General features: G+C 58.8%; 1 protein-coding gene across 1 annotated transcript in view; it reads left to right on the forward strand.

Annotated features, from left to right (window-relative positions):
• The window catches only part of COL7A1 (collagen type VII alpha 1 chain), a 96,847-nt gene that overhangs the window by 16,935 nt on the left and 55,474 nt on the right, over positions 1–24,438 (forward strand). Inside the window, exons 21-54 of the mRNA XM_075073324.1 lie at positions 252–380; positions 459–605; positions 1,020–1,139; positions 1,724–1,870; positions 2,641–2,777; positions 3,153–3,279; positions 3,657–3,800; positions 4,858–5,030; positions 6,916–6,942; positions 7,944–8,065; positions 8,995–9,066; positions 9,580–9,633; positions 11,320–11,433; positions 12,527–12,553; positions 13,241–13,312; positions 13,650–13,709; positions 14,458–14,493; positions 15,228–15,272; positions 15,369–15,372; positions 15,982–16,017; positions 16,570–16,614; positions 17,094–17,129; positions 18,368–18,403; positions 18,846–18,878; positions 19,990–20,061; positions 20,691–20,750; positions 21,254–21,289; positions 21,665–21,745; positions 22,400–22,435; positions 22,536–22,580; positions 23,129–23,200; positions 23,294–23,338; positions 24,237–24,263; positions 24,354–24,398. Coding sequence (XP_074929425.1) covers positions 252–380; positions 459–605; positions 1,020–1,139; positions 1,724–1,870; positions 2,641–2,777; positions 3,153–3,279; positions 3,657–3,800; positions 4,858–5,030; positions 6,916–6,942; positions 7,944–8,065; positions 8,995–9,066; positions 9,580–9,633; positions 11,320–11,433; positions 12,527–12,553; positions 13,241–13,312; positions 13,650–13,709; positions 14,458–14,493; positions 15,228–15,272; positions 15,369–15,372; positions 15,982–16,017; positions 16,570–16,614; positions 17,094–17,129; positions 18,368–18,403; positions 18,846–18,878; positions 19,990–20,061; positions 20,691–20,750; positions 21,254–21,289; positions 21,665–21,745; positions 22,400–22,435; positions 22,536–22,580; positions 23,129–23,200; positions 23,294–23,338; positions 24,237–24,263; positions 24,354–24,398 — 2,462 coding nt within the window. The remainder of the gene's footprint in view (positions 1–251; positions 381–458; positions 606–1,019; positions 1,140–1,723; positions 1,871–2,640; positions 2,778–3,152; positions 3,280–3,656; positions 3,801–4,857; positions 5,031–6,915; positions 6,943–7,943; positions 8,066–8,994; positions 9,067–9,579; positions 9,634–11,319; positions 11,434–12,526; positions 12,554–13,240; positions 13,313–13,649; positions 13,710–14,457; positions 14,494–15,227; positions 15,273–15,368; positions 15,373–15,981; positions 16,018–16,569; positions 16,615–17,093; positions 17,130–18,367; positions 18,404–18,845; positions 18,879–19,989; positions 20,062–20,690; positions 20,751–21,253; positions 21,290–21,664; positions 21,746–22,399; positions 22,436–22,535; positions 22,581–23,128; positions 23,201–23,293; positions 23,339–24,236; positions 24,264–24,353; positions 24,399–24,438) is intronic.

The raw sequence follows: 24,438 nt of genomic DNA on the forward strand, positions 1-24,438 counted from the left end.
GTCTGCCCCAGTAAGAGTCGCCCACGCAGCCCAGAGAACTCTTTCGAGGCGTCGTGGCACAGCTCCAGCCCCACTAGGACCTCTCCGAACCCTGACAGGAAGCTGAGGAACCCAGCCCAGTGCTCCCCATCCTGCCCGTGTGAGCCAGGACGTCCAGGTCCTAGTGGGGAGCCTCTCTGCGCGCCCGGCCTGGCAGCTGCAGCAAGGCCTCTACTCCCTTGACCCCATCCCTCTGTGTTGCTGTCCCCTAGCGGCAGAGGTGGCCCCCCAGCCTGTGGGGAACCTGCGGGTGACTGACTCCTCGGATCAGCGCGTTCGCCTCACCTGGAGTCCAGTGCCGGGCAGCACCGGGTACCGCCTGAGCTGGAGGCCAGCAGATGGTGAGCTCCTTCCCCTCCTCCCCCACCTCTCTCCTGGCACACTCTGCCCCGTTTAACCTCGTCTCTCCCCGGGTGCAGGGGGGCCAGAGAGGAGCCAGCTGCTCGCCCCCAATGTTAACTCCTACGACATTGAAGGCCTGAAGGCAGGAGAGCGCTACGAGATCCGGATCACCAGCCTGGTGGGCAGCCAGGAGAGTGAGACTGTGGGCATCGCTGCCAACACTGGTACGGGCAACCCTCCCACAGGCTGGCTCTGTCCTTCCCAGCCCAGGATCTGAGGACCTGGAAGGGAACCTGCGACCATGGCTGTTTGCTGGCATGTCATTGGGGAGCGGGATGGGACAGGCTTTGCCCTCTCTGGAGTCTGAGCCAACCTAGCAGGCTTTGAAGCCAGCTCTCTTAAGGGGAGCCCAATTCTGCCCCGTAGAGACCTTGTCTGGCTGAGCCGTGCCTGGAGCCAGGGGGCTACCCTGTGGTGAAATGCAGAACTGTGCTTCCCCGACCCCTCCTCCCTTGCCTGGTGGGTTGGGTTTGCTTCTCATGCCCTCACCACCTGTTGGTGCAGGGTTGGGGTGGCACCAGTCCCTTGGGTTGGAGTGGGTGGCACACTCTAAATCCTATTCTTTCCTACCCTTCCAGCACCTCTGGGCCGAGTCACCAATTTCCGGGTGACAGAGACCCAAGACAATTCTGTGACCTTGGCCTGGACTCCAGCTCCCAGAGCCACCGGCTACCTCCTCACCTGGAAGCTGCCCAGAGGTAATGAACAGCTTTCCAGCATGGGTGCCTCTGGGGCTGCAGAACTACAGCAGCGATTCCTAGAGCCTGCATGGAGCTGTGCCCCATGGGTGCCTGAAGAAAGGGCCCTCCTGAAGAGAGAGGCACCTCGCTTCCATGCTGAGCCACAGCTAGCTCCCAGCTTTGGGACCCCCTCTTTTGCCCACAGCTAGCTCTGCAGAACTCCTGGCTAAGGCTGTGCAAAGCCCTAGAGGAAACCCAGGCTCAGGGCTAGCTCACTGAAGTGAGATTGGGGCTCAGCCCCCCGCTAATGGGCAGGAGCCCAACTCCCCAAGCTGGCAGCCTGCTCCAGACAGGCCTGGGGACCTGCTGGGGGGTCGCTCTGGGGCAGGGTGGATGGGGTGGAGCTGAGCTCCGTCTGGGGTTCTGGAAACAGGGTCTGTTTCCGTTGCTATGGGCTCCTTGACCATCCCCCGTTCAAATACCCCTTCAAAGGGAGACAGCACTGGGCAGAGAGGTGGCAGGAGGGGGAGAGAGGAGATGGGTAGCGGCTGTCTCCCTCGGCCCCTGTCTGTGCTGAAGTCCCTTGTCTCTGTTCGGCTTAGAGGGAGGTGAGACGCAGAGTACACTGCCCGGGTCAGCAACTTCCCACCAGGTGTCAGGGCTGCGGCTGGGGCACAGATACCTCTTCACCATCCGGCCGCTGTTCGGGAGCGCCAGGGGTGCGGAGTCCACCCTCACTGACCGCACAGGTAAGGGACAGCCTGGGTGGCTCCCAGGGCCAGTCTGGCTTCAGTTCAGATGTGGGAGGGGTGGGGACTGGGCTGTGGGGCCTTGCCCCATTGGAGCACTTAGAGATTTGAGGCTCAGCCTAGTTGCTGCTTTGACAGGGGCTCTCGCTAGTCAGGTGGCAGCTCAGCACAGCAGTGAAGCCTCATCTGGAGCCTGACCTCTCTGCTACCGCTTGGGAGGGGCACCATGTGGGGAAGTTCATCTGCCACTGCCCAGGCTGAGTCTGTTTTGATGGCTGTGGAGCAGTGGTCTCCAACCTTTTTGTCTGGCAGGTGCCAGACGAAGGACTATGACGGTGGTGGAGCATCCGCCGAATTTCTGCGGCATTTCGGTGGCGACGCCTCTCAATGACGTTGCTTGTCAGTGGCAAGTGGCATCATTGAGAGGCGTCGCTGCCAAAATGCCGCTGAAATTCGGCGGCATTTCGGCAGATACTCCACCGCCAGCCAGGATGTGGGGGAATTTAGATGCCCCTGCGGGCGCCATGGCACCCATGGGCACCGCGTTGGGGACCCCTGCTGTGGAGGCTTCCCTAGCACCAGCTGCCCCTGATCCTGAGCTGCGGGGCAGTGGGCAGGAGCCTGGCCTGCACACAGGAGAGTGGCCCTCCAGAGCAGAGGTGCTGGGAGCAGCTCCTTCGTCAGGCCCATCCCCAGGAGCTAAGCTGGGCTGGGCTTTTCTTCCTGTCCCACCACCCCTCGGGGCTCCCTCATCACCTTCTGCTATGCAGTTTGCAGGGACGCTCGCGGTGACATCATCTTCCTAGTGCATGGCACCCGGGACAGTGCCTACAGCGCCGAGACTGTCCGTGCCCTGCTCTCCAACACTGTCTCAGCGCTGGGCCAGCTGGGCCCCGATGCCACCCAGGTACTGGGGGGCAGGGCTGGCCTGGGGGCTGGGCTCTGGTTCTCCCCACTGATGCGGGGGGTGGAGGGGAAGCAACCTGCACCCTGCACACGTACCCCTTGTTCCTCTACCTGTCCTGGGGGCTGCCTCGGGCCATTTTGTGTTTCCCCTTCCCCTGCCCTAGGGCTGGTCCCACCCTAGGGTGACCAGATGTCTCAATTTTATAGGGACAGTCTCAATTTTTGGGTCTTTTTCTAATACAGGCTCCTATTACCCCTCCACCCTCTGTCCTGATTTTTCACATTTGTTGTCTGGTCACCCTATCCCACCCCGTCCTGGGACCGCATCATGGCTGTGATCTCAGTAGCCTGGCTGACCTCTTGCCTTCTTCCCCAGGTGGGCATGGTGATCTACAGCTACCGCAGTGTCCCGTGGGTCCTGCTGAATCGCTCCAGTGACCTGGGCACTGTCCTGGAGCGGATCCGCACCATGCGCTACGAGGAGCCCAGCGGCAATGCCCTGGGTAAGGGGCACGGTGCTTGCAGCCTGGGCTTCCCCAGGGAGCCCCACCGTGCCTGCTGTGGGGTAGGGGTGATGCCAGCTTTGGATGTCATGCTTCTTAGCTGCCTTGGTGCCAGGGGATGAGGACAGAACACTGTATGGGGGAGGGGCAGGAAGGGAAGTGGCCTATATTCTGAGAGTCCTGTGCAGTGGTGGGTTGGACTCTGCACCCCCAGACCATGGGAACACCTTCCCAGTTGGCCAAGGTCCCGCTCTGGAGTTAACCTGGGGTGGAGGTGAGTGGTGATGGGGGAAGGGATGGAGATGGCGGGGCCCTATGGGGAGTGAGATGGGGGTGACATCAAACCCGCTTTGTAGTGATACACTTTCTCTCTTCAGGAGCTGCCATCAACTTTGCCAGGACCTACATGCTGAGCCCCAGTGCAGGGCGCCGGCCTGGTGTGCCAGGGGTGCTGGTGGTGCTGGCAGACAGCCCCTCCGGTGACGATGCCATTGGGCCAGCCAGGGAGATCAAGGCAGCAGGTGAGAGCTGGATCCCCGGAGCTGGGATGTGGTGGAGAGGGTGGGATGGGTATCGCAGACCTACATGATTGGTGCTACACCCCCAGCTTTGGAATCCCTTCAGCATGCCAGTCCCCCTCTGGGTCTTGTGCTTTCTCCAGGGTAGCCACTCGGCTTCACCGCCTCTTTAGACTGGTCCTCAGTACCTGCAGCTTTCCTATTTCACACTGTTCAGCAAGTCCAGCTGAGACAGACGCCTAGGGAGACTTGCCCGCTCTTGGGGGATCAATGCACCTCGCCGAGCGTTTGCAGTGACACTTCCACAGTCAGGTTAATTCGCTAACTGGAGCAGGGCATAGGAAGGCCTTAGGGTAGTCTAGAGAACTGAAGGTTAAAGCACAGACCATTCTGGTTAGTAGAGCCCAGCCAAGTTACATCTGCCTCCCTCTGTCTGATCTTCTCACCTGGAGTCTGATGGAGAGACTCCTTCCAGTAGCTAGCTCTGATCCCCCACCTCACCCCTTTCCAGTCCTTTGTTCTTGCCCTGGGGAAATGCTGTTCAGCCTCCCTCTGGGTCACTGGGTGCCAAGTGCCAATGTCTGAGCAATTGGATTTGCCATTGTCTTCTCCGATGCTCCATTAATATTGGGCATAAGTCTCAGACAGTTCGGCCTGTCCCGAGCCTGCCCTGAGAGCACAGTCCTTTTCCACCCACTAGGTAACAATTCAGCATATAGGGGAAACCGAGGCACCAAAAGTATTACAAAATGTTCCCACTTTCTCATCAGGCAATAGTTGGGGGGCTAAGGAAGGAGGAAGAGGGCAGGAGGGTAGGGAAGGAGTGAACAATGATGAGAAGAGAGGGGTGTGTGGGGGGAGGAGTGGGGAGTAGCAGGAAGGAAGGGGATTGTGAGGGCACCTTCTCCCTCTCCCCTTTACTGCTGGGTTGGTCAAAACCCCTGCTCAGGGCAGTAGTGCTGGAGCCTCTAACCCCTTTCCCTTCACTCCCCTGAGCAGTGGGTCCAGGGGGGTTAATGCCAGGCTGCCCCTCCCTGAGGCTCCTGTCTGCTCTGTGCAGGGATCCAGGTGCTGGCGGTGGGCATAGATGGGGCAGATCGTGAGGAGCTGCGCCGCATTGTCACCAATGAAGACGCACACCATGTTTTCTATGCCAAGGATTCAAGGGCCGGCCTGTCAGAGCTGGAGGACAGGCTTGCCAGCACCCTCTGCAGGGTGACTGTCACAGACAGGGTAAGAGGGGAGAGTGGCCTGCCAGGGGGAAGCTGCCTTCTGTCCTGGTAGGATTGCCAACCCTTATGGTTTTGCCGTGAGTCTCCCGGAATATGTCTCTATCTCCTGGAGGCTACTGAAACCAAACTGGGAGATTTTAGGCCACTAAAAGTCCAGTGGCACAGCAGGGATAAGGTGGGATCGCCTCCTGCTTCCCCTGCCCCGAGCATTGACTCCACGGCTCTCATTGGCTGGGAACTGCGGCCAATGGGAGCTGCAGGAGTCTTGCCTGCAGGCAGTGGCAGCGTGCGGAGCCCCCTGCCCACCTCCCCCAGGGGCCGCAGGGACTTGCCAGCAGGGCAGGCAGAGATCCTGCCTTAGCCCCACTGCGCTGCCAACTGGGAGCTGCCTGAGGTAAGCGCCATCCAGCTGTAGCCTGCACCCCAACCCCTTGCCCTGAGCCCCCTCCTGCACCCAAACTCCCTCCCAGAGCCTGCACCCCTCCCCCCCCCACTGCAACCCCCTGTCCCAGCCCTGAGTCCACTCCGGAGCCCACAGCCCGCACCAACTCCCGCACCCCAGCCCCCTGCCCCAGCCCAGTGAAAGCGAGTGAAGGTGGGGGAGAGCAAGTGATGGAGGGAGGGGGGATGGAATGAGTGAGACATGGCCTCAGAGAAGGGGCGGGGCCTTAGGGAAGGGGCGGGGCAAGGGTGTTTGGGTTTGTGTGATTAGACCAGGGGTCGGCAACCTTTCAGAAGTGCTATGCCGAGTCTTCATTTATTCACTCTAATTTAAGGTTTTGCGTGCCAGTAATACGTTTTAACATTTTTAGAAGGTCTCTTTCTATAAGTCTATATAATATATAACTAAACTATTGTTGTATGTAAAGTAAATAAGGATTTTAAAATGTTTAAGAAGCTTAATTTTAAAATGCAGAGCCCCCCAGACCGGTGGTCAGGACCCGAGCAGTGTGAGTGCCACTGAAAATCACTTCGCGTGCCGCCTTTGGTACCCGTGCCATAGGTTGCCTACCCCAGGATTAGACAGTTAGCTCCCGGCCCTGCAGCTGGGGGCAGCCCTGGGGCCAGGGTAGCCATCCCAGAGCAGGTTGGAGCTGCTCTTGGGTGCTGCAGGGGATGGAAGCCGTGGGGCTGGAGGCAGCTCTCCCCTCCCCCTGCCCATGCAGTATCTGTGTGGCCCATGTGTATAATGTCCCCCTGCAGGTGGGGGGTGCTGCTCCCTGACCCGGGGGCTTGGCACAGGGTCGAGCTGACTTGGTTGCCCAGGGCACTCTCTCTAATGCAGAACTTTTTCCCCTCAGCTGGAGCCCTGCGCAGTTCAGTGTCCCAAGGTGAGTCCCACGCCAGTCAGCACCTCTGCAGCTTCCCCCCACGAGGGAACCGGCACAAGACGGGGCTGCAGATAGCCGGACCCCTCCTGGAGCTGGGGGGGATGGGCTGGCATGGAGTTATTGTGGGGGATCAGTGCAATGAGACGGGAGGCAGCATGGAAGAGCTGGGCTGTGTGAAAGGCCTGGCTGGGTTGGGGCAGCTTACAGGAGAGGGGGTGGCCGAGAGGACTCCAGGCTGTGGTAAAGTGGGGAGTCAGGAGATATCGAGGTGCCCTTGGGAGGTGAGGGCGCCCCATTCCCAGGTGTATCTGTCACCGTGGTGGGTGTGAGAGCATGAGGCCCGTGGCCAGGAAGGTGGGCAGAGGCAGGTTGGGTGATGGCTTTTCCCTGCCAGCTCTGCACTGACTCCGGGTGCAGCCTGGCCAGGCCCATCACTGTCTGAGCTGCCCTGGGCACTGGCTGGGCCTAGGTGCAGGAAGTGGAGATGCTCACAGGTGGCTCTTCTGCCTGTTGCTGTGCTGCCCCCTAACTGGCCTCTTTGCTGTTTTGCTGCAGGGTGAGAAGGGGGAGCCTGGCCAGACTGTGAGTATTATGGGATTTGCTGGAGGGGTGCCTGGGTGCAGGGCAGGGGAGGGTCTGCTCCCCTCACAGGGGCTGTGAGGGGCTTTGGTTTAGTGGCTTAGCTGAAGGACTTAGAAGCTCTGACTGTTGATCAGCCTGCGTCCTGGAAGAGGAACAGATGTTCATTCCTGTCTTTGTGTCTCTGCGCAGGGGCAGAAAGGACGTGTGGGGCAGCCTGGCCCCCCTGGAGACCCGGTAACACCCCCCTCTGTGTATGGGCCCCTGGGTTGGGGGGGGTAACACCCCCCTCAATGTGGGTTGGGTGCAGACCCCGTGTTAGTGTCAGGGCCTCACCAAGGGACAGGGCATGCCTAGAAATGGACTGGGACTGGGGAGCTCAGCTGAGGGGTGACAGCCCCAGAGCCTCTGTGCAGTGAGGGCTCGTGTGAGGAGTAGTGCAGGGGCTTTTAGGGGGCCTTATTACAAATCCCCAGTGTCACCCCAGTAAGCAGGCAGGGGGAGATCACAGGACCCCTCCCTGGGCCTCCTGCTGCGCTAAGCTCCTTAGGGGCCCTCACTGGCCTGCCCTGGGAAAGCTTCTTGTGGCAGCTAATCGTCCTGCCTCTTCTTTGGAGAGGCGCAGAGAGCAGGAGAAGGAGGCGCTGCAAGCTGATGGGCACAGAGGAGCCTCTGTGACATTATTAATATAATCGGAGACCATATAGATCATTGTTGCAACCGAGGTCCTGTAGTGGCACCAAATCTGATATAAAGGAGGTCAAATAAGGTGTCTAAGACAAGATTTGGTTTGCCTTGGTGTGCATAGAAACCCCAGCCTTGGGCTGTAACTGCCGTGCTTGAAGCAGTTTGTCCTAAACTAATACTCTCAGTTGGGTCCCACCGGAAACAGCATAGTTACAGCCTCCCAAGGCCCCGAGCCTGCCCTTACCACTGGGGGTGCATCCCCATGTCATAACCCTGTGTCATTTCTCCATGGCTGTTTTCTCTCCTCTTCTTTTTAGGGGCTCAATGGGCTTCCAGGCCCCCCAGGACCAATGGGGCCACGGGGTGCCCCAGGCGAGATCATTGAGCGGCCAGGCCAAAAGGGGGAAAGAGTGAGTGAGTGCCCTTCATACCCCGTGCCGTGAGGGAAGAGCCAGGCACTGGATGGCTGCATTGTAGGGGCAGAATATCCACTTTGTTCAACTCTGATCTCCTTCTGAGCCAGTGCCCTGGGGTCCCTCTGGGTGCATCCCCCAGGCCCATGTCCACTATGGAACCCCTTGGTGTCCCTGTTGGTGGCATGCATGCCCCTGAAACCCATTGGCAGTGCTGGGCATGAGGGGCATGGACAGCACTGAGTACAAGGCACTAGTCCCATTGGCGTTGCTGGGTGCCAGTAGCACTGACAATGCACAAGGCACTGAGCACAAGGCCCTTTGGCTGTGCTGAGTATCAGGGACACAGACAGGCTGGGTCAGAGGTACTGGGGCCATTGGTGGTGCTGGGTGCCAGGGGCACAGACAATGGGTAAGAGGTACCAGGGTCATTGGCAGTGCTGGGTACAAGTGCACAGACAATGCTGGGTAAGAGGTACTGGGACCATTGCTGGTGCTGGGTACTGGGGCCTGGACAGGCTGGGTCAGAGGTACTGGGGCCATTGGTGGTGCTGGGTGCCAGGGGCATGGACAGGCTGGGTAAGAGATCCTAGGGCCATTGGCAGTGCTGGGAATACAGCTGTCTTTCACAACCCCCTTTCTTGTGGAGTTTCTCTGGCACTGGGACCCAGGAGGGAGCCTATCCCCATGGAATCACTTAGGGAGCTAAAAGCAAGTCCAAATGGGGCTCTGCAGTAAGAGTTCTTTGGCTAAATCCCAGCTGATTGGACCCTCTAAATCGACATGCCTATTCCAAATACAGCCCCCATAGCTGCCCTGGCACGGCTCAGCACTCTAGGATGGCTTTGAATGTAAATAGGTTTTCACTCTGGGGCGTGAACCTGCCTGGGAATGGTCAGGTCAGTGGCCAGAGCAGAGCCAGGACCTGCTGGTTTATTCCCTTTTCCATTCCCAGGGATTACCAGGAGCGGATGGGATCCCAGGAAGCCCTGGTCGCCCTGGCAGCTCTGGTTCCTCTGGCCAGCCAGTAAGTAATTCCTCTTAGTTCCTCCTCTTGGGCCATATTTACCATTGGTGATTTGCATCCCCCTTCCCATGATGCTTTGCACCACTGGCTATTACTTGACTTCATCCCATGTAACGAGGGCTGCAGAAGTCCAGATTAAATGGGTCTCTGAGACCCACGTTGCCCCTGTCATTTCCCATGTCGATCCCCTTCCAGGCCCTGCCTCCTGCCTGTGGTGACTGTAACTTGAGTGCCATGGACTATAGCGGTTACCCTGCTCTATTGCGTCTGTGTCTGCATCCTGCTCTGTGCATGGTGTGCAGACCTGATCTCTTGGCTTCAGTCTCCTGCTCCCTTGGCTAGAGGACACTCCTCATCTTGTTGTTTGATTTTTTTTTTTTTTTTTTTTTTTCCCCAGGGTAGACAAGGCATTCCCGGCCTCCGAGGGCTCCCAGTATGTATTGCTCCCGCTTTCCCGTTAGCCTGGCTCTCTGCTCTGGAGCACCCCTGCTTACTGTTGCCTTTGCCTTCCAGGGGGAGCAGGGCCCAGTGGGGCCTCCCGGGCAGCGGGGAGAGAAAGGTGAACCGGTAGGTAGAAGTGCGTCCTGTCCAGTGCCACCTAACGTGGCCACCATCTTGGATTTCCCACCAAGCAGGGCAATCCAAAGGCTCAGTGAGTTCTGTCTGCAGCAACCTCTGCTGGCACCTAGCCATGTGTGTGTAGGGGGGCCCACAGGCCCCTCCTACCTTAGGTAACCCCTGATCCCTCCAAGTTCTGTGTCCTGCAGCCCTGCAAGGCAGCGCTGCTGTGAGCAGGTTCTGACATTGGCAAGAGGGAGGCCCTCCACCTTAGATCCAGTTAGATGCCTCCCTGTAAATTACACACACATCATACTGGGGTCACAGCAGCACTCCCGAGCTGAGCAGGGTGGAACCAGCTGAAAGCTTGGAGTGGAGACTCCACTGGCTCTGGAGTGCTGTGAACAACTCAGTAGGGATTGCTCTCCTTTGATCTCGGTGCCGCCTCCTGGTGCCAAGGACACTGTGCTGCTGGGTAAGTTTTTTAAAACTGAGTTCCTGGCTACTTGTGATCTTGGGTCCCCTGGCCCATTGCCCAAGAGTCTGGTGTTCATCCCTACGTCCTGGCCAGAGTCCAACTCTGGTAACTCTGTGGAGCCTTCCCCGATTCCTTCTTCACTGCCTGTCCTGAGCTGTGGTGCAATGTTGCTGGTACAGCTGCCATGTCTTCTCCCAGAGAAGCTGAGGCACTTGTGTATGGGGCTGGGCTGGTGCACTGAGGTTTGGCCTTGTGTTTTGTGTAGGGAGATCCAGGAGTGATTGTGAATGGAGGAGGCGGGCTGCCTGGCCGGAAAGGGGAGCCTGGGAGTCCGGTACGTAGTAGAAAGCAGGTTTGGATTGTGCGGTCATTAGGGTACAGGAACGAAAGGAGAGGTCCTGTGGCCCAGGGCCCCGGCACTCACAATGGGACTGCGGGGGGTGGGGGGGTTGTATCTCTCTGCCCCATGGTGTGAGCCTCTGAGATCCGTTCAGTGGCACTGAGAGCATTCCAATGAATCTCAGATTGCATGAGGATTGGTGCCCCACAGCACTTCTGCTCTGAATAGATCTGTGCTCAACTCTTATTCTATGGACCCTGCCCTCTCAGGCCTCCTCAACATGGGTGTAGTTTGGGAGGGTGGTGAAGCATTGCCTCCCCAAAGTGCAAGCCTCAGGCAGGCGTGGAATTTGCCCCCGCACACGCAGCCCCATTAGCCTGGCTGGAGCTGCCCCCTCAGATATAGAAGTTATACTATGCCTGTGCTTCTCTGTGCTGTCCCTGCCCTGTGGCTGGAGGTTTGAGGGACTCACAGGCTTGCCCAGTACCAGATGAGCAGGTATCCAGTCCTCTCAGCAACCTTGCCTGGGTCTGTCACCCTCTAGGCCTCACACTGAAGTTCTTAGACTCCTTGCTGCTGGCCCACCAACTATGGAGTCAGGAGGCCTTCTGCCATAACCCTGTGCCAGAGACTGAGGGCCCCGCATCTAGAGTGAAGCTGTGCCAGGTTACAGCCAAGCCTGCACATAGAAATGCTGGGCAGTATGGGCAGCATATGAGCACCCTGAGCACTGGCTGGACACACACTTGGGTTTGATGGCTGTGCTGCAGACCTGCATGGTTGGCTGCAGGGGCTCATCCCAAAATCCAGGGTCCTCTGTCCATGGTGCCCTCACTCCCCAGCACAGAGCACTGATGGAGCCTCTCTGATTGTCTAGGGAAATCCTGGCCCTCCTGGAAACCCTGGGCCTAGAGGAGCAGTTGGTGATCCAGGACCTCCTGGGCCCATTGGACCTCCAGGGCCATCAGGACCTGCCGGAGAGTTTGTCAAGGTGCGTTCCCCCTCCCATTTGGGAGGAACTGTTAGAGGCCCTGTCCTGAGCAGCTAGATGAAGAGTCACGTTGTGCCCCGTCCCCTGTCCATGCACGCAAACAGCCTCCTCCACAACACTGTGCACCCGCATGGCAGCCCCCGTGCAACCCCTGCACAGCTCCTTCCATGCACATGGGCCCTGCCATGCCTTGCCTCCCCGGGCATGCAGCTCCCCCCTCCACACCCTGTACATTCAGCAGCCTGCACCAGCACCTTCCACACAGCCTGTGAGAAGCTCGCCTGGCCTGCAGGGGCTGGGGCTTTGGGTTTGGGGGTGCACCAAGGAGAAGAAGCTCAGGCAGTGCCAGAGGCTCGGGCAGCAGCGGGGCTGGGGAAAGGTGGTGGGGCTGGCCCTCACCTCGATGTCAGAGGCACATGGCAGGCTGAGGAAGCAGTGCGGTTAGGGCAGCTGCGGTGGCATGGAATCCCTGCTCCTCTGCCCCAGGCGCCCAGAGCAGCCACCTGCCTGGCTCCTTCCTCCCCTTCCTGGCTGCTGCTCTTATGCAGCTGCTGGGGGGTCCTGTCCTGGAAGGGAAACAGCCCTTCTCTGTCCCCTAAATGATCTGACTCTGCCCAGCCGTCCTTTCCCCTTCCAGCTTGGCTCCAGCCCCCGCCTCCAGGCGTTCCCTTTCCTCAGGCTGCTCCATCTCGCACCCTCGCTGGCTATAGGGGTGGAAACGGATCAGCCCCCACAATGGAAATTAGTGCCCATTGCCCCCCTGATTCTGCTGCCTCCTTCTGTATCTGAATCATCCCCACCCCGCCCCTATGTGTGCACACTGTGTGTTCCCATGGATCTCTCACCTAGGCACATGTAGCCCCACCATGGCCCCTGGCCAGGTGTGCACACATGAGCCAGATACTCACGTGGCTGCTTCTGGCGGGTGGGCAACATGCTGAGCTGTATCTTTGCTTCTGGTTTCCCCGCCAGGTGCCTTGGGCTGTGAGTGCACCAAACCCACTGAGCATTGCGTACCCAGGGCAGCCCAGGGGGTGCTAGGATGCCAGGTGCAGGGAGCCCTCCCTTTAACCCTGTATATTTCCTCTTGCAGGGGGCGAAAGGCGAGCGAGGGGAGCGGGTAAGTGACCTGGCTCTTCCCCTGAGTGCTGCGCTCTGGCCTGGGAGAGGCTGACAGGCTGTGAAGCTCAGCAGCGCTTGCCCCTTCATGCCAGTGGGTGGGGTCCCGCAATGCTGTGACAGGACAGGAATGGCCTCTGCTCCCTGTGTCATGGAGCTGGCCTGTGGGAGCTTCAGCCGGTTAGCGACAGGGCTGAGCCAAGATGCGCTCCCCTGGGTGAGTGGGCTGTGTTTGGGTGCAGAGCGAGTTCGTGGGGCCATCAGGTCATAGCTGGTTGAGAGGGGTAGGAAGAGCGTGAGATGATATCTGAGCTCCCTGTGATTGTCTCCCTAGGGCCCCCCCGGGCTGATTGATGGGGTACCTCCCAGAGGAGAGCCAGGCATCCCGGTGAGTACCTCCCCCTGCCGTGCCAGGGCCAGGAGTGGAGATGCATGGCAGGTGGGGATGGGGTGAGGGTGTGGTGGGAGGGGAAGTTGGGTGGTAGGGTATGAGTTAGGGAAGGGGCAGAATAAGGCTCCATAGAAAGGGAAATCCCCCTTGCTAGGTATGGGTAGTGTTAACCTTACGCTGAGGCTGGCTTCCCATCAACGCCGTGCCTGGGCTGAGGAGGCTGCTGCCCCCATGTCACTCAGGGCTGGTCTCTGTGTTGCTCAGGTTGGTCTCAGCTCTTTCTCTCCTGTTCCTCAGGGCTTGCCTGGCGATCCTGGTTCCCCTGGGCCCCGGGGACCTGCTGGGCCCCCAGGACAGAAAGGAGACAAGGTAAGAGGAGGGGCTGTGGTGAGAGGCAGAGGCCACAAGAGAGCCCAGGCTGTGCTAGTGCAGGATCTGCTGCCGTCCCTTGCCCCCCAATCCACTGTGGGATTGTGCTGTAGTCTCCCTACTGCACAAAGGCACTTGATGCCATGACCGGAACAATGCATGCATGATAGGAGGCTTTGCTGTGGCTTGGAGTGGCCTTGTTTCCCTGGATCCCACCCTGCTAACCTGGAGAAGCAGGGGCTCAAAGAGCCATCCTCGCTGGCTCCTGTCCCCTTAAGTTCCCTGAGCTATGATGCCTTTGTCTTTTCTGGGCATTTCCTTTGCTCTTTGTCCCCAGGGTGATGGGGAAGAAGGTTTTCCAGGGCCGCCAGGTCGCCCAGGGGACCCAGGAGATCGGGTGAGTCCCATAAGAGGCGGTAAGCCATGCCTGGGCAGAATGAACCCCGCTGGCATGGAGCACCCTGCAGGCCTGTGGAGTCTCGAACAGCAGGCCCCCTGAGTGGAGAACAGCAAACAGCACTAGGGCTCTGTGGTCAGAGCTGGGAAAGGCCTATTAGACCCGAGAGTCCATACCCCAAGCAGGGCAGGAGAGAGCCTCTGGATCAGAGGCTGCATGAGACCCACTGGGCCAGTGCTCTGCTGGCTGTCTCCCTAGGGCCAGCCCTGCTTCTCCCTAGCTGGATGGCAACTTGGCAAGCCCTGCCCCAGGGGTGGAGGAGCTCATGTACTTGGCTGGCTGCTCTTGGGGCAGCTGGATGGCAGTCCTAAAAGCCACCTCAGCCAGGAGCCTTCCCGCTCTCAGCTCTGGTAAAGCAGTCTTCCAACTGGGGTGTGCACAGAACAGGCACAGTGCTGGTGGAGCTGCTCACGCCCTGGCTCAGACCTCGGGCAGTGGGGCCTGAGCAAGGGCAAGAAATAGCCCTGTGTTCACAGGTATCCTGAGGAAGTCAGAGGCTGAGCCTGCAGGAGTGGGTTCCAACCTCCTCAGCCACTGACCCGCCGGCCTTCCCCCTGGACAGCACAGCTCACACCTCGCTCTGATCAAGTGGGGAGATAGGTTCAGGCTTCCCTGAAAACACACCTCAGCAGGTTTTGCCAGGGACTCCCTGGTGGAGAGATGTAACGTTCTTGCTTTGCTTTCCTAGGGGCCAAGAGGACCTCCTGGTGAACAAGGAAGCAAGGTGGGTCTTGGGAGACCTCCCAGCTGGCAGGCTGTTCCAGGTGGAGACAAGGAGTTGGGCTTCGTGGGTGGTATACCCAGTTCTGCCAGTCCTGTGCTCTGCGACCTTAGGACAGCCCATTCTCCTCCCTTCTGCACCTGTTTCTTCATCTGTAAATGTGGGGAGGCTGTCCTGTGTCCCTGGGGCCATGGGGATAACATGCCTTGACATCCCCAGAAGGAGGTGCTCGGTGTGAATTGTTATTATGCAGGCGGTCTGCCTGCTGTACTGGGTCACTGCCCTGTAACAGAGATGCCTGTCTGAGCCTTTCCCCACTGGACTCCTTCTGGGGAAGCTGGGTGTGATGGGGCACTGACCCCAGACCCTGCTCTTTGGTGCATGGGCTCCTGGCCAGAAACCTGCCTGTGATGGCCAACGGACAGTCTGAGACAAAGCACTGCAGCCTCAAGTGGGGAAAGTCAGCGGGAGCCATGAGCCTATTCTGTGTTCCTGTGCCAGGGGGCGAAGGCAGGGCCACACAGATAGGGTGTTGCTACAGTCCACTCTGCTCATGGGATCCCCCCAGGAGGCATCTGCTGGCCACTCGCCCAGTGGTGCCTGCCTCTTGGAAACTCTGCAGGATGAAATGGGCCAAAGGCCTCCTCTGCTGCCCCAGGGGCTCCTCCCAGCTAGGTCCTATCCACGGGCGTGGTCCCTGTGCCCTCCAGCACTGATGCACTTCTCTTTTGTGACAGGGAGACCGCGGGCAGCCGGGAGAACTCGGAGAAGCAGGGGAGAAGGTGAGAGTTTGCTGGAGCACAGGGTTATGGGAGCACAGGGTTATGCTGTGGGGACCGGGGGTATTGGGCACTGGCTCACCTCTGCTCTTGGGACAGTGCTGTGAGTCACGACATCCTGTCCAATGAGGAGGAGAGTTTGGGACCAAGCAGGTGACTTGTCACTATTGGGGCAGGCATCACACTCAGGGCTCCTGATCTGAGGCCGAGTGTTGTTGGCTGCTGCTCCCACCACCCGAGGGTGCTCCCTTTGCACATGGAACAGGGGTCTGCAGTTTACACCCCTGGGACTTTCTGCCCCCTGCCTGTTATTGCTGCTCCAAACCAAAGTTCTGCCCCAGAAGTGATGGAGAAAACAGGAGCCTTGAAGAGGGGAGAGGCTGGGATTTCCCTGTGACCATCCCTGTCTGCTGGTAGTCTCCCCAGTGACACCGGCTCACAGTCTGCAGGTGTGCTAGAGACGTGGACAAACTGGATGTGGATTTCTGGGCCCCCGGATGGGCAGGCCCATGGTATGGCCGTGTATCTCGGAACCCCTGCAGAAGACTCTGTCTAGAAGATGGATGCTCTGCCCTAGTCTGTTTCGACTGGGTCTCCAAAGAGGATGCCTGCTGGCTGCTATGGAGCTGCTGCAGGGGGCAGGGCTATCCGAGGGGCACTGGTGAGTATGAGCCCGGCTGAAATTCCCTTTCTCTTTCCATTTTCTCTGCAGGGTGATCGTGGACCCCCTGGGCCAGAAGGGAAGAAGGTAGGTTCGCTCTGGGTTAACCTTTCACCGCCAAGGGCCTGCAGGGTGATCGCTGGGGGTGGGTTGTAGGCAGGACGGCTCTTGCCAGGGAAGCTGGGTCAGCCCCGTCCCTGATCCTGGCTCATTCTATTCAGCCTTGTGGCCCCCTCTGTGGCCCTGATCAGCACATGAGGGACAGCAGCTGGTTGGGGAGAGTGGCACTTCTATTGTGCCAATGCAGCAGGTCAGTGTGCCTGCTCTCTGTGCTTCCCTCATGACTCCGGGAGCTTCTGCACAACCAAAAGGATCCCCTTCCCCAAAACCCACCACGTCCTGCAGCTTAAGAGAGCAGGAGCGCTGGCCAGAGGCTTAGATCAAGCAGTGCTGTGTGATCCCAGCTGGGGAATGGTTGGGAGAGGAGCAGAGAACTGAGTGAGGTGGGGAGGCTGAGCAAGGAGGGTGCTCTGGGTGCAGGTTGGCTCCTGCTGGCTGTGACGGTCTTTCCTCACTTCTAAATGCCAAGTGTGCACAAAACCTGTCCTGCTTCCACTCATGCCTTCTCTCCTATTTCAGGGGGAGCTGGGAGCTCCAGGCCGCATAGGCCCAGCAGGCAGAGAGGTGAGTGTGGGAGACCCCCGCTAGCCCAGGTGGAACATGGCAGTGCCAGCCCCACAGTGTTGCACAGCCTGGGCAGGAATGCTCCTGTGCTGAGATGTGTCTGCTGCGGCACCCCCTGCTGATCTGACACCATGTTGTTTTTTTTTCCCTCCGCTGAGCTTGACAGGCCCAGGGGATGCATGGAAGGGACAGAGGAGGAGCAGAAATGACTATTGGAACCTCCTGTAACTGCCCTGCCTAGGCTTTGGCTTAGTACACCGAGTCAGTGGGAGAGTTTGGCGGGCGGGGATCCTCCCTCCAGCTTCTAAGCAATGGGCTCCAGCACAAATTGGGCTGGAGTCTCCATCCATAGTTCTTGGGCAGTCTGGCTCTGGCCTGGGATGTGAGTCTCTGGGGCGGCTGGTATTCCCTGCATGGACAAATGAATGTACCGCCAGTTCTCTCATGGGCTTCTCTTGTCTCTCTAATCTTTGGAACAGGGATTGCCAGGACCGTCCGGCCCCCGAGGGGAAAAGGTAGGGACCCTTCGGAATGGCCTGTGTCCATTCTGCTTGCTGGGCCCCTCAGCCAGCTCTTGGGGTGAGCAGAGTATTTGTGGGGCATCCATGAAGTGAGAGATGACAGCGCCTGTCCCTGAGCCGTGCTGATTTTCCACCCATGTCCCCAACATTGCTCCTAACATGGAGAGTTTTCTTCCTCCGCGTGTCTTCTCTGAGCCTGTGCACCCTTAGTGTTGCCTTCGTCAATGTCCCTTCCACAGGTCTGGGCCTTGGGCCAGGAACTCTGGGCCTAAGTGCAGAAAATACTCACTGTCCTTAATGCAACAGACAAGGGGTCAGCTGCCACACTGCTGCCCCTTTGCATTCATCACTGACATTTGGTGGATGCCTGGAGACTAAGTGAGGAGTGGAGGAGGAGTCCAGGTAGGATGGCCAGGTCTCTAGGGAGAGAAGTGCTGGGAATTCCCCTTGATAGGCAAGACTTGTGGGCATGGCTGTTGGATCTTGGAGAAGCTCTTAGAAGAAATAAAATTCCCCAGGTAGCTCTTTCTAGAGAGGAGGTATCTCCCCTGTGTTGGGATTGCCCTGCAGAAGGAGGTGGCATTGCCTGCAGTCTGCTTGGTTTGTCACATCAATGCGAGCCTGTCATCTCCAGCTGGGGTGCTGGTAGGGCAGAAAGCAAGTGTCCTCCCTGTGTGACTTATGCCATCTGTGCTCACTGGGCACAGAGAATGGGACCACTGATGGTCTGTCACTCAGCTGAGGCAATAACACTGTGCTGGCCGGAGTCACTGTCTGGGTCTCTGGCACTAGCCCCAGTCCCCTTGGGCTTGGGTTCCCAGCGCTGCAGGGGAAGGGGAATCGTTGCGCTCTTTGGATCTGTGTGTTTGAAGTCTGTGGTGGGGGGAATAGCGAGATCAATAATGCAATCCTCCAGTCTGGCACCAAGCCCCGTGGGAATCTCCTTGTCGATAAGTAACGCCTAAGGAAGGGCAGCTGGGTACCTTGCTGTCTGATGGGGACCTTGGCCTGCAGGGCTCAGGCAGGGGCAGATGGAGTGAGCCACGTTGGCAGATAAGCTGAAGGGCCGTGACTCTCAAAGGAAATTGAACTAGTCCTGAGATTCTCGGCACATGACGCTCCCTGATGGCTTCCTCACGCTCCCAGGGCAGGGTGCGCTGCTGCCCCTTGGGAAAAAGCTCTGCCCCCTGGGTGGGGTGCTGATCCCTGGCCTTTGTCATTCTCTCCCTTAGGGGGATCAAGGTGCTCCTGGGGAACCCGGAAAGCCGGTAAGTGGTCTCCTCTCTGCCAGGCAGGAACTGCGTTCTCGAGGGCTGGGAAGGGTGTTACCGGGCTCCCAGCACCCAGGGTGTTAACTGACCCTCAGAGGGGCAGGAAGGGCACCACAGGACTGCGTTCTGCTGGGACAGTGGCCCCCAGCGTTGGTGCTGGTGGGAAGGTTGGTGCAAAGATAACTCCCTGCAGGGTGTGGGGTGTTGTCTATGGGGTCTTACTGCACCCCCATCACTCTTTCCTCCTGAGTGCTGACCTGTTAGGGGAAGGGAAGAAAGCTGCTTCTGTGGATACGCGGCCAAGGAGAAGTGCTCCCCCTGGTGGCTGTGAGAGGTAGCAATTCCCATGAAGGGCAGGCAGGGCTCTCTCCAGGTGTCCTTGCCAGCAGGGAGCAGTGCACGGATTTCAGCAGTTTCTCTCCTTGTGTTTCTCCTCCAGGCTTCTAGCGTCTCTGGGATCAAAGGAGAGAAGGTAACTGAAAATCATCCTGTCCCCAGAAGTGGGGTGCTGGTATGGGAGGGGCCTCTCTCAGTTCTTTTGGAAATGTACAGTTTGTAAGATGCACTCCCAGCTGGCACTGTGTTTTAGGGCAGGGCAGAGTGCAGCCATGGGGCTTGGGCCTGCAGTGTAGTGATGGCTGATGTGACCCAGGAAGGGGGCAATTACCCAGCAGGGCTGATGAGCTCAACTACATATTGATTCTGCTCCATGGGCCAGGGTTTCTGGTTAGGACGGCACACTCCCACAGCGCCCAGGAGATGCTCCCAGCGGTTGAGGGGAGAGGCCAGTCTCTATGTAGTAGCTTAGGGTTGGTTCGATATCTGCTCAGTGCTATATTGCTGCAGTCAGCCCTGGGTGAGAGAACCTACCTCCTTTAGGCCACCATATTCCTGCCCTGTGTTCCCCTCCTTCAACCACTCTGTTCTGTGTCTCTCTTCTTCCCACTGCCTTGCCTTTCCTGCAGCAACTCTCAGGACCCGAGGGAGTCACTTCTACTCCCATCCCCTTCTGTCTGTTCAAATCATCAGCAGTTAAAGAGTTAAAGTTGACACTCACATGAGGTCATTGGGTTTGAGAGTTGCTGCTCCAGTCGGATTGCAGGGGCACTCCCCCCACTGGGTTGTTGCATCAGGCTCTCTGCAGACACAGGCAGCCATCACTGCAGTGGCTATGCTAAGTTCCTGACCGGAAGGCTCTCTGCAGCTGGGAGGGCTGGAAACATTTCTTGTAATGAAAGCTGAGGCCAAGCAGGCTGGAGTCCCCATGCTTGGGGGCAGGGGGGCTTTGGCTTTGCTGGGGGCAGCGTGGAAACGTCACCTGCACAGAGGCAGCTTTGGCGCTGCTCGCTCCAGCGTTCCATGCACATTCCTTCCACCCCCTGCCACTCCTGGCTCCTTGTCACCTGTGGTCAGCCCAGCTAGCTCCTTTCAGTGTCATCCTATCCTGAGCCCAGCCTGCCCCCATTGCCTTGGGAAGCAAGTGAGTGGCTCTGTCTCACCTGTGGCCCGGGTGGAAGGGCCAGTGTTGGGGTCCAGAGGGGATCAGCTCAGTGTGGCTGATGCTGCTGTTTCCTCTGTTCCAGGGTGACAGAGGCCCCGCAGGAGCAGAGGGGGCCCCGGGGCCCCAGGGAGACACAGGAGATAAAGGAGATCGTGTGAGTATCATTTGGGCCGTCAGAGTCATCACTCCAGTGCCCAGCACAGCCAGGAGTTCTGGCAGAGGCAGGCAGCTCAGTGGGGGCCCAGGGGATAAAGCCATCTCTCCTGTCCCTCTGAGACCTGGGCCCAGGGCCAGCTCACTGAAGTGAGTTTGGGGCTCAGCTCCCCGCTTAGTGGGCAGGATCCCATGTCCCCCAGCCAGCAGCCTGCTCAGGAGGGGCAGGGACGCTGCTGGGAGTGGAGACCTGGAGGAGGTCTTGGTGCTGGAGAGGGTGATCGCTCTGGGACAGGAGCCTACAGCTCTCGTAGCTGGGTAGGAAAGAGGGTCTTTGCCTCCGGTGCTGCATCCTGCAAGGTGGCTCCTCAGTGCACCATGGCTTAGGGGTTCTTCAGGAGTGAGTCTGAAATCTGGGCCTGTGCTTGGGGCTCCCCAACACGCCTGTGTAGCTCCCTGCTCTGGGAGTTGGAATTCATCCCTCCCCGAGGGCAGGCCAGGATCCACCATCTTGTTCGGGTGTAACATCGCTGGGGGGAGGCAGTGAGAACCACAGCTTGGCCAGGTGAGGAGCCTGGAAAGGGCTTGTCCTTCCCGCCTTGCTCTGACCTGCTTTTCTTTTTGTTGCAGGGCCCCCCTGGATTCAGTGTCACTGGCCCACCTGGCCCCAAAGGAGAGCAGGGTGACAGGGTGAGTCTTGCCTGCCTGCCTTGTGGCTGGCATCCCCCAGCTGGCTGTGCCCTGCATCCCGGGCCAGGTGCCATCAGGGCCATGGGGCCATGCTCCCACTCGTGTCCGTCCCTGGGATTATGTCTGACTCAGCGCTGTCTCTGAGGAGGGAGTTGCTCAGTCTCTGCCCATTGGGTGGCATCAGTCAGCCTGGGGCTGTGCCCCTCTCTCCCTTATAGTGGTGGGTAAAGGGCCAGCGAGCCAAACGTGGCTGATGTGAGCACAGGTGGGGGGCCCTGGCTCACCTGCAGTTGGGGTGGGGGAGGGATTTGGGGACTTGCACCCCCACCACCCATGTGCAAGAAGGACTCTGGCCTATGGGAAGGCCCAGGAGCAGTCCCCAAAGCCCCGTGAGTGCTGCTCCATGTCCCGCAGCCTCCCCTGAGACCACATCCAGTGGGGTGGCACAGGCTCTGCAGGGAGCAAGGTCACCAATAACAGCCTCTCTCTTTCCGGAAAACCAGGGGATTGTCGGCCTCACTGGCAAGAGTGGCCCAAAGGTAACGGCTCCCTGGGGTGAGGGGTGTGTGGGGAGGGCTCCTCTGCCTGGCTGCCCTGGGGGCTGGGTTGTGTGTGCGCACTGGTTCTGTCCTGTGGGAGGAGGGGCTCCTTTCTGATGCTCGGGTGGGCTGGGGAGCTCTCCCTACCATGCACATGTGGGTGCTGTGTTTATGTGAGGGGGAGGGACGGTGCCTCTGGGCATTCACTGTTTATGTTTGCGGGAGGGGGCTCACTGGCTGCTGTGAGCTGTGTTGGGGGGGCTCCTTGTTCTACACTGTTCACATGGATGCTGTGGGTTGGGGCTCTCTTAGCTGGGTGCTGGGTTGTAACCAACTGGCCTCTCCCCTCTGTGCTGTGATTTTTCTCTTGTCTAGGGTGACCCAGGGGAACCCGGGGAGAAGGGGGAGCCGGGGAGACCAGGAGCTCCAGGGCAGATGGGCCTGCGAGGGAAGGAGGTAACATAGAGGTGCTCTGGATAAGGAGGGCATGACCTGGTGCATGCCAGGGTGTCCATGAGCAGGCAGATGGGGCTCTTGGGCCTACAGTTCTGACTGTTGCCTCAGATAGTCCCTGCTGGTGGAAAGCCTGTTTCTGGCCACAGTGATTATACAACATCCTGGAGTTTCCATGGAGACCCTGTGCCAGATTGTTATGACAACATCAACAGGCTATTTTTAACAGGGGATCCAGGAGGTATTTGAGAGGGTTGTGTTGAGTGGAGGTGTATCTGGTGGAGGTTCGTTTGAGGGGCTGGTGAGGGTGAGGTCATCTTCAGGCATATGCCTGGGGAGGAGGCTGTGTGGAGTAGAGGTGTGTTCCTGGGGGTGTGTTGAGTGGAGCTGTGTTCAGGGTGATGGTGGGGGCTGCATGAAGTGGAGGCATGTTCCTGGGGGTGTATTGAGGGGAGATGTGTTCTGGGTGATGGTGGGGACTGTGTGGAGTGGAGATATGCTCCAAGGAGATGGGGGACTTGTGGATATGGAAGTATTTAGGGTGCTGAGTTTGCACACAGCGTGCACTGAGTTGGTAGCTCTGTGTTTTGTTGGTCAGGGAAGATTACTGGTGACTCTTTCTTTTTTTTTTTTTTTTTCCTCTCGTGTGTGCTGCAGGGTGAACGTGGTGAGAAGGGTGATGAGGGGACCCCAGTAAGTGATCAGTCTGTCTCTTTTTGTGGCAATGCCCCTCCCTCTTGACCACACTTGGCTTTTCCCACCATTCTCTTACTTCCCTCTCTTTCCCTCTCAGGGAGAGCCGGGTCAGCCTGGCAAATCTGGCGACCGGGGCCCCCGGGTAAGTGAGGGGGATGTGAGGGGTGTATGCCGTGGGGTGGCAGGGGGGTAGGAGATCATGAGAGCTACATGTGGGATGCACAGGGGGCTGGAGTTGCTGGGACCAGGTGGGGACATGGGGATGGACAAAGTGATGCCCCTGCATGAGACTCCATGCTGTCACGCTCCCTGAGCTCATGTGAGTGGGGAGCTGCAGAACGGGCCCAGCTGTGCCCTGTGTGCTGCCTGGGGGTGAGACAGCAGCTGAGATACTGATGGGGGTGAGCTCCAGAAGGCGGAGCCTGGCAGAATGATGTTACAGTGGTGTTTGGAAAGGCAACTGTCCCTTTTCCCCACCCCGGCAGCTGGGTACCCTTAACTCTTGGGGAGCCTGGTGAATTCCAGCCTCTGTAGGGGCAGCAGCAGCATGGCCTCTTGGAGGGGCCTCTGCCTGGCCCCTGCTCCTCCCCAGCCCCATTCCTTGGGTCTGGGCTCCTCAGCCTCTCACTCCAGTGTGGGGGTCACCATGGTGCTGTGGACTCGCTGCTTCACCTGCTGTCTCTCCACCAGGGCCTACCAGGAAACCGTGGCCTCCCTGGGGAGAAGGGTGACCAGGGCGACTCCGGCAATGATGGCAAAAATGTAAGTTCCTCACTTGCAGCCCACCCCCTCCTTCTCCAGCAGCCAGCTGCCTGACTCTCCCCTCCTCTCACTGTGTCCCATCTCTCCTTGCAGGGCAGTCCTGGAGTACCAGGGGCCAAGGGTGACCGCGGGGAATCGGTGAGTAGCTGCACCCCCTTCAGCCACCTTTGGAGTGAAGCGTTTAGTGCCCAGCCTGGGGGTGCTCCACCTCCACACAGACCTTTCTCCTTGGCGCACTGCAGTAGAGTGAGGCTGGGACCCCCAGTATCACGCCTAGACGGCTGCAGACAGGGCACAGGGGCACCACCATGACCCACACACGTTGGAAATCCAGGGATGTAGGGGGATTGCCATATTCTGAGAGGAGCCACTGCAGACTCAGGGTGTCCATTGCATGCTCTGTGCACACACCCCTGCTCCTGTTGCACTCTCACCCCACATAGACACAGGCTTACTTGTACACTTGCTGATTTGCCCTGCCCCATGTGGTGCGCCAGGCCTGTACGTATCCTCCCTCATGCTCGCCCAGACACTGCACAAGTAAACTCAGCTGCCATTGCCTGAGCTTGAGATGATGATCTTTCCCTTCCAGGTCTCTGGTTTTGAGCCAGCCCAGGCTAGCAGTGCTGACAGCTAAGCTAATGTGCTAAGCCTGATGTTTTGCTCAGACTGTAGTTGGCAATCTCAGCAGAGTACCCAAAGGCTAACTGGTCCCCGGAGATGGGCCAGGTCAGGGCAAGGGGGCAGCATGGAGAAGCTTGCACCAGTGGCCATCCCTGAGCAGCTGCCCTGGCCATGGGAACCCCCCAGTGCAGCTTCTTGTCTCAGGACAAGGTGTGGAGCTCGGGCTCCATTTGGGCTCTGTGCCGGGTGGGGGCCCCCAAAGCTCTTGTTCTGTTCTGGTATGTCTAAGGTGGTTTGGAGCCCTGCAGAGCTTTCCCCCTGCCCCCATGAGGTGCTGCTGTGTCTTGGGCTGTGTCTGTTCAGATATCCTGGAGGCCTCCATTAATGCTGGGCTCTCTCTCCTTCTCTGCAGGGGCCGCCTGGACCCCCGGGACGAATTGTAAGCTCAACATTTCTTTGCCCCTGCCCTAGTTGTGTTGGGTTTTTGTCCTGGGCCCCATAGCATGTGACTCCTTTCTCTGTCCCGCAGGTTGATCCAGGACCTGGAGGAGGAACTGGAGAGAAAGGCGAGAAGGTAAGGCTGCTTACTACCTCCTGGGGGCTGACGTAGGATG

Source organism: Chelonoidis abingdonii, chromosome 17, assembly GCF_003597395.2.
Source record: "Chelonoidis abingdonii isolate Lonesome George chromosome 17, CheloAbing_2.0, whole genome shotgun sequence".
NCBI classification, from domain to species: domain Eukaryota; kingdom Metazoa; phylum Chordata; order Testudines; family Testudinidae; genus Chelonoidis; species Chelonoidis abingdonii.